Source organism: Oncorhynchus nerka, linkage group LG25, assembly GCF_034236695.1.
Source record: "Oncorhynchus nerka isolate Pitt River linkage group LG25, Oner_Uvic_2.0, whole genome shotgun sequence".
NCBI classification, from domain to species: domain Eukaryota; kingdom Metazoa; phylum Chordata; class Actinopteri; order Salmoniformes; family Salmonidae; genus Oncorhynchus; species Oncorhynchus nerka.
Window position 1 is genome coordinate 11,145,627 of NC_088420.1, and position 8,184 is coordinate 11,153,810.

Genomic DNA, 8,184 nt, shown 5'->3' on the forward strand with positions numbered 1-8,184 from the left:
AATGAGATGGTAAGTTGACCTTGTCATTTCATATTACAACATTAATCCAATAAAATGTTATAGTGATGCTATCATTGGCAATGTTGACGTACCACAACCATCTCTGTTGTGTTTCAGTTGTTTAAATTTGTCCAACGTTGCCAATGCTCCTCCACTCTCTAACGGTTCATAAGTTCTTTCAGTATGATATTTGTTGTATATGTTAAGTTTGACTCTGTTGGTGCCATTATTTGAGACTCATAATGTTTATTTCTACCAGAAGCAAAGCAGCACTGTGGAAACCACAGAAGAAGAGAGCCTCAACAGTGCCAAAAATCTTGAGTCTTTTTCACTGATTATCAACTTCCTGCAGAACCTAACTGAGGAGTATGTTCTATTTTCTTTGGTACAGTACTACTATCAAACCTGTAAAGGATTGTATGAAAGCAGATTCATCAACTACATTTCCATTGCTAGAAAAGTTACATCACACCACAATGTTGTCAAAACAATTGCTACAAAGCATGTGTAAAATACTGTTTAATCTGATGACTCTAACTGACCGACATTTCTGACAACATTAATACTATTAATATGAATAATTATTGAATAATTTTCAGGCAATGGAGTAGGATTCGTAATGGCATTTCTGACCCGGTAAGATCTGAAAGCTTATTTAGAATACAATGATCACTGAATGTTTAACCTTGTTCATAAGCTTTTGAAAGACGCACTATGCAACATTTTAAAACACTTCTTCTGTTTCTGGAATACAGCTGACAAAACAACAGCTTGCCGGCTTGTGTCTGAGGATTGTCCAGTTTTTATCGGACAAGCTGATGCAGATCATCATCCCAGGTCTTTACGAACTACTGGGCATCCAAGATGCTGCCTCCTCTCCATTGTCACAGAGATCTCTCACAGCGTCACTCACCAGTCTGTTAGACGATAAGGTTAACACCAAGTCCCGCGTGAGATTTACTGAGGCTGGTGTACCTAAGAGGCCAGGCAGTCGAAAGTCTTACAATAGCTTTCGCATCCCGACTCCCTACCCTTCCTCCAACTGTATGGATCAGGAAGAGGAAGAAGAGCAGGAATCACAACAACTTAAGTTCAAGGAGATTTACCTGACTAAGGAGATGGGCAGTCTGGGCAGTGGAAGCTACCTGCCCAAAACCCCAAAGCCAGCCATGAGGTATGTTCTAAAGGGAAATTTAACAATTCTTCATCTCCAGCATCACCATATTTTATTTATGATTGTCTTTAAAAAATATTTAATGTTTATAGTGCTGAGAATTTAGTGCATTTTTTTTTGAGGATAGATTTGGCGATTCAAATATTTAAAAATAATGGTTTTGGATTTCATACTTTTTAGCATTAAATACATTTAAACTCAGTTTTGAATTGCTGACATTTAAAACAATGAATAAAATTTCCCTGTTTTAGGTCAGTTAGGATGTCCACTTTATTTTAAGAATATCAAATCAGAATAATAGAAGAAGAAAAATAATTTATTTCAGCTTTTATTTATTTATTCACATTCCCAGTGGGTCAAGTCATCAACTCAGTATTTCTCTTTAGATTGTTTAACTTATCAAATGTTTGACAAAATCACTATTTTAGTTCTTCTAAGTAAATAAGACCTACTTTTGGCCCATTCCCCTGACACCAAGCTGGTCAATGACTGAGTCAGTATTTCCAGGTAGGCCTCCTTGCTCGCAAGCTTTTCAGTTCTGCCCACAAATGTTCTATAGGATTGAGGTCATGGGCTTTGTGATGGCCACACAATACCTTGACTTTGTTGTTCTTAAGTCATTTTGCCAATTTTTGTGCCAAAGTATGCTTGGAATAATGTCCATTTGGAAACCAACTCCCTACTACATTGCATAGTTCCTGACTGAAGTCTGAGATTTATCTTCAGAAACTGCAGCATAATTTTCCAGAAGATGAAAAAAATTAACTATTTTGGAAGTTCAAATAATTGAGCCGACCGGTTAATTAGTTGCAAAACCGAAAAATAACAAAAATGTTGGTTAAATGCTCAGCTCTAGATTCTAATGACATCATCAGTGTGCATCGTGTGATTTTAACCAATTATCAGACCAGAGGACATTTAGGCATTGCCTACTAATTGGTTGATGATGTCATAGAAAACACTTATCTTCCTCTTTCTATTTTACTACAAAACATAGAAATGCCCATTTTTCACATATGCTGATGTTGGGGTGGTGCTGGAGATGATGAATATGAAGTTGAAACATTTAGAAATTTCTTTTAACATTTCTTCAAACTGCCTTGTATTTATGATTGTCCTTGAAGTGGCTTCTTCAGTATTTGAAGTTTATAGCAATTTATTTTTGTAGAGGATAGATATTGCCAGGATAGATAGATATCTACAGGCCAGTTTCAATACAAATGACTTATACAAAATACATTTTATTGGGCTTTAGAAATTAAGCAGTTAGGCTGACATCACACTAAGGTTTTTTCTCAGAGAAACAGCAGCGCTTTCCTCAGTGTTTTCAATGGTGCAGATGTATTTGACACACTGAATGTGCATCACAGCCTTACATATTATTTGTTTGACTTTGATGATTTCTGTTGTTTTTTTTCCCAAGGACTCTAACCTCTCTGTCTGATGTGCAGAAGAAAACAACCAACTCTGAGACGCTACAAGTCCTCTTAGGTGTCTCAGAGGACACCCTCGTCACCTGTGTGCAGGACAGCCTGCAAGGTTCTCTCTCCAAACTTGCATGCATGTCCAATTCTCCATCTGGAAGTGCAGGCTCTATGATGCTAACCCCTGCTGTAATGGCAGAGTTGGCTAAAGATGTCAAGTCGGCCTTATCAGTGGTCTTAAGAGTGCCTCCGTAGCCAAACCTCTCTAGTGACACCGGTACAAGGGAGACTCACAGACCAAGGTGACTGAGAGCAAGAGAGCTGGCTGCTAAACTTGAAAAAGTTGACCAAGAGAGCAAGAGTCTAACAGGGCAAGTCATGACCACCATCTCTGACACAATGGTGGCTTTTGTTGACGAGAAAACAGAATTTGCTGGAAGATCTGAAGGACAAGATCACATTTTTGGCATCGCATGTTGGCTTCATTGAGGATCTTGATGCCCTGATAAGGAAAAAATACTATAGAGTTGAATAAACAATTTTTTATTAGTGAATCTGGTTCCTCCTCCACCACATCTAAGGTGCATTTCTCCAGAGCAAAGTTTCAAACATCCCAATACAAGCAGTGAGTGGAGTTCTTGACAAAAAGTCAGTAGTTTGAGCTTTCCTAGTTCATTTGTTTCAGTCTGATGTTAACAGGTGCTGTATCAGGTCAAACATTGTCTGGCATTGTAAAGACAGAGTCAATTCACCCAGTGGGCTCAGCAGCGTCAGTAGTTGTTAAGACTTTAGGTGTCAGATATGAAGTCCTTGGCTGAATCTGAAGAGAGTCCCCAACAGAAGAGTGCCTGGTCTGCTGCTGTTCACATTTACCACAGCATCCCAACTTGAAAGATTATTTCGGCAAGCTTCAGAGATGTGCCTTAAAGAGCATTGTCACATCTGATGATAACATCACAAATGCTGAGTTTAAGGAGACAGTTCCACTTCCTTGCTTAAACATGAAATATAGGCCCAGTAAGAGTAAGCCTCAGTTGCCAGAGTCCACTGGTGCAGTTACTTTACAAAGAGGCCTAAGTGAGATGCTCAAAACTTCTTTGGGCAAAGTGAGTCAGAAGAAAGCAAGCTCCTTCTGACAACTTGCACCAAAGAAGTCATCTCAGCCAAACCTTCTGGTCTTGTACAAGACTGAGATGTCCAAGGTGACCCCCTGTACACTGTTGGAGAAAAAGGATCAGGCTGCTAAACTTGAAGAGTTGACCAATTTGAGAGGGAGTTCTGGCTCAGGGCAAGTCATGACCTTGATCATTCACATGGTGCCTTTTCACCAATAGTAACAGAGTTCCCCTGAAAGATTGAAGGACAAGATCACGTTTTTAAGGCCACATGTTGGCTTCTTTGACGATCTTGATGCCCTGTTAGATTGTATTAGAAAACTCTCAAGTGAGGAATTCAAGAGAGACACCACTCAAGCAGTGAGTGAGTTCCTAGTTAAAAGGTCCAACAGTAGCTTAACTAGTGCACAGCCTGCTTATTCTGTAGCATCCAAGTCTTGTTCCGTTCAAAACCAGAGAACCTTGTCAAAGGATATTTGTGCGGATTCTCCTGCCTTTGGCATCATTGACACATTTGTGGAAGACCTGCAGAGCTTGGCGCAACCTGCAGAAGTAGAGGAGAGAGAACCTGACCTCCAGGAAAATGCACAAAAGCGAAAGAGCAGGATCTGGTCTGCTACCACTAGTTTATATAAAAATATTAAGAAGACATTAAAGGGCTTCACCATTCACCGGCGGAGGTCAGACGTGCAGAGAAGAATGTCTAGCCATACACCCACAGAGGACTCTGGACATCTTGTGACTAAGGAGTACCTTGGTTTGGCAAGCCAGAACTTGACGCAAGCTAGTAAGAGTGTGCCTCACTTGCCCAGTTTGAACCAGGAAGTGACTCTACACATGGGTGTCAGCGAGAGTTCAAAACTTCTCTGGACTGAAACAGACGAGGGTCTAATGAACAATAGTACCAAACAGGTAATTTCAACAATCTTGACCTCATGCGAGGATCAGACATCAAATGCACCTTGCTTCTCCACAGTAGGAAAGAAAATATCTGATATGTCCCTTGAGGTCAACATATTGGTAGGTGGTGTTCTGTCTCAGCTGAAGGACATCTCCTTGTCAAGGTCCCCAACACCATGTGAAGACATGTTTGAACGTCTCCAAGGTTCTACTGAGCGAACCTCTCCAGTATGTCTAGATTGCAGCATGGCTGCCTCCAAAGGCATTGCATCTTCCCACAGTCTTTCAACAAAGAGCCTCCAAAAACTTTCTAGTCATGAGTTCCAAACCAAAGCTGAGAAAGGAGTGAGTGAGGTCCTCTCTAGGTCATTTAACATTGTGGAGGAAGGCACAACAGATAAGTACCTCCAGTCTGTATCTACATCCACCACATCTACTGATATTATACAAACCATAGTGAAAGATCTGCAGGAGCTCACCCAGACCACCCAATCATCTGACATGGTATCTGGAACCTCCCTGCTCACCACTGGACAGGTTTCTGAGAAAAGAATCTGGTCTGTTGCTCGTAACATCTACTACAGTCTGCAAAGTAAGATTACAGAGTTTCTCAGAAAAGATCTTCAAATGTCAGACACAACACTTGGTTCAATCCAAATATTTACATGTCAAATCAGTCCTGCTTCACAAAGAGCAAGTCTCTGCCATCTTGAGGTCAACCAGAGCAGTGTTACACCTGGTGGAAACGATGCCTGTGTGGACATTCCGCACAAATTACTACCTAAAACCACTAAGCTCTCAGGATCCATGCTGGAGGATATTGGCACGATCCGTTGTAGGAGTGCTGACAGCCAAAATACAAGAAATACCTCTTCTTCACGCTCCTCCATCTCTCTAACACCTACTTCAAAATCAAAGCAGTCAGAATGGGACTTCACCTTGCCCGGTACTCCCATCCCCACTGAATTATCTGCTCAGAGTGACTTTCCCATTGTAAGAAACATGATCATTCAGGACTTGTTTCACACAGAGAACTTACTTCCCCCATCCTTTGTGGACAAAGTCAGGCAAGCTGCTGGGGTGGTAGTGGACGAAATGGTGGAAAGTGTTGAGAACACACAGGAAGATGGACAGGGTGCTTCTCATCCTGACGACCTCCAATCTGCTGTTAGGAAATTGAGAAAAATAATTTCCACTGGGACCATCCACATTTTCAGTCATGAATTTGTGGATAAAGTGATAGCCCTTCAGGACAGCCACAGCACTCCACAGGTCTTAACATTGGCAGCAGCCAGAAGTGCTTCAGACTCCATTCTTTCAAGGCTGAAATGGGGAAAGGAACAATGTGCCATATCCAGGAAGCTCTCCTCTCAACTTCTCCAGATATTTGCTGAAGAGACAGTGAAGGGCTTCCTAAAACAGTGGTTAGATGAGTATGAAAATATAAACATTGATGTTTCAGTCCAGAATGAACCAAGCACCTCTACTTGCATGGTCTTTCCTATCCAGCTCAATCAGAGCAAGCCAGAGGATAGTGACACAATGAATCAGCTCACGAAGGTCATGGTCAACAAAATGATGGATGCCTTATCAGTTGGCTCAAGTCATCAAATGATCACCAAAGCCAATGCCAAATGTTCTTTTGAGTCCGGTACCAGCATGGCCACCAGTGACATTGTAGAAGGGATGTTGGATTTGGTAAGGGATAGCACCAGCAGTACTGGAGAGCAGATCCCCATCTTCAAGTCCAAGAAAAGCAAGAAAACCATGTTCAGCAAGATGTGCTTTAACATAAAGGTATAGTACAAGTACAGATTTTTCATGAATAACACTGCTTTTGAATGTATGAGATATTATTTGTTTATATAATTCAGTATTTTAGCATTGTATTGCCTTTTTCCAGTTGATATACTGTACTTTAAGATATATAACAGTTTGTTTTAATGTGCCTTTTCCCACCAAACAGGGTTCCAAGAAAGTTAGAAAGGACCACTGTCCTCAAAAGTCTATGGAGTACCAGCCTCAGAACACTTCCCCTACTGTGTACTTTACAGGTAAGCCCTGCTGCTGCTCATTCAAGACTAAGATATTATTACTTTAGCGTTCAACTAATTCATTTGGAAAGACATTGCACTCTGCTCTGAATTGTTACCCATGACATACTGGATGGTCTTTCTTTGCAGAGTCGAGGACAAATTCTCATGGCTCCTTTGCTCCAGAGGGAAATGACATCGCATATTCCTTCCCACCTGAAGAGAAGAGTCGCAAACCCTCCCTTTTCACCAGAATGTATAGAGCCATCACTAGAAGCTTCTCCAACCCAAGATAATTTTCCTCATTAAATGAGATTGCATTCATTTGTTGTCATATGTTGACTGTTTTGCTAGCACAGACTGTAATATGTTCTGCGATTCATCCACATGCATTGAGGAGTATACCACCTCAGTCACAGGCTACATCAATAAGTGGATTGACAACGTCGTGCCCACAGTGACCGTATGTACATATCCCCGACAGAAGCCATGGATTACAGGCAACATCCACACCGCGCTAAAGGCTAGAGCTGCTTCTTTCAAGGAGCGGGACACTAATCCAGACACTTATATGAAATCCTGCTATGCCCTCAGACTAACCATCAAATAGGCAAAGTGGTTGGTTAGGTCAGGGTGTGACTAGGGTGGGCAATCTAGGTGATCTATTTCTTTGTTTGGACTGGTATGGTTCCCAATCAGAGGCAGCTATCTATCGTTGTCTCTGATTGGGGATCATACTTATGAACATTATGTTTGTTTATATATATATATTTTTTTGGTGTTCATCTAATAAAGTAAGCTGTACACTTAACACGCTGCACCTTGGTCTCCTCATTCCGACGACGAGCGTAACACAAAGCGTAAATACAGGACTAAGATTGAATCCTACTACACCGGTTCTGATGCTCGTTGGATGTGGCAAGGCTTGCAAACTATTACGGACAACAAAGGGAAACCCAGCCGCAAGCTGCCCAGTGACACAAGTCTGCCAGACGGGCTAGGTGCCTTTTATGCTCGCTTCAAGGCAAGCAACACTGAGGCATGCATGAGAGCATCAGCTGTTCGGTACGACTGTGATAACACTCTCCGTAGCCAATGAGAGCAAAACCTTTAAAAAGGTCAACATTCACAAGGGGTCAGATGGATTACCAGGACGTGTGCTCCGAGCATGCGCGGACCAACTGGCAAGTGTCTTCACTGACATTTTCAACCTCTGTAATACCTACATGTTTCAAACAGGCCACCATAGTCCCTGTGCCCAAGAAAGTGAAGGTAACCTGCCTAAATGACTATTACCCCATAGCCTTTGAAAGGCTGGTCAAGGCTCACATCAACACCATCATCCCAGAAACCCTATATATCCACTTCAATTTGCATACCGCCCCAACAGCTTCACAGATGATGCCATATCAATCGTAATCTATACTGCCCTTTTCCACCTGGTTAAAAGGAACACCTATGTGAGAATGCTGTTCATTGACTACAGCTCAGCATTCAACACCACAGTGCCCACAAAGCTCATCACTAAGCTAAGGACC

The 8,184-nt window shown here is 41.7% G+C and overlaps 2 protein-coding genes across 2 annotated transcripts; both read left to right on the plus strand.

Moving 5' to 3' along the window:
- The first annotated feature begins 265 nt into the window (after positions 1 to 265).
- Positions 266 to 2,853, plus strand: LOC135564622 (uncharacterized). The gene is made up of 4 exons (XM_065009989.1): positions 266 to 366; positions 600 to 636; positions 756 to 1,174; positions 2,598 to 2,853. The coding sequence occupies exons 3-4, from the start codon at positions 819 to 821 to the stop codon at positions 2,851 to 2,853; spliced, it is 612 nt and encodes a 203-aa protein (XP_064866061.1). The 5' UTR covers positions 266 to 366; positions 600 to 636; positions 756 to 818.
- Positions 2,854 to 4,007: 1,154 nt separating this feature from the next.
- Positions 4,008 to 7,457, plus strand: LOC135564492 (uncharacterized). Its single transcript, XM_065009548.1, has 3 exons — positions 4,008 to 6,410; positions 6,580 to 6,667; positions 6,797 to 7,457. Exons 1-3 carry the CDS (start codon positions 4,413 to 4,415, stop codon positions 6,940 to 6,942), a joined length of 2,232 nt encoding a protein of 743 aa, XP_064865620.1. The 5' UTR covers positions 4,008 to 4,412; the 3' UTR covers positions 6,943 to 7,457.
- The last annotated feature ends 727 nt before the right edge of the window (positions 7,458 to 8,184 follow it).

Bases quoted from the DNA above. Each gene is read 5' to 3' on its own strand.
- LOC135564622 (XM_065009989.1), top strand. From the start codon at position 819: ATGCAGATCATCATCCCAGGTCTTTACGAACTACTGGGCATCCAAGAT. The intron at 1,175-2,597 runs GTATGTTCTAAA...TTTTTTCCCAAG, and splicing joins ACCCCAAAGCCAGCCATGAG to GACTCTAACCTCTCTGTCTG.
- LOC135564492 (XM_065009548.1), top strand. From the start codon at position 4,413: ATGTCTAGCCATACACCCACAGAGGACTCTGGACATCTTGTGACTAAG. The intron at 6,411-6,579 runs GTATAGTACAAG...CCCACCAAACAG, and splicing joins AGATGTGCTTTAACATAAAG to GGTTCCAAGAAAGTTAGAAA. The intron at 6,668-6,796 runs GTAAGCCCTGCT...CTTTCTTTGCAG, and splicing joins CCCTACTGTGTACTTTACAG to AGTCGAGGACAAATTCTCAT.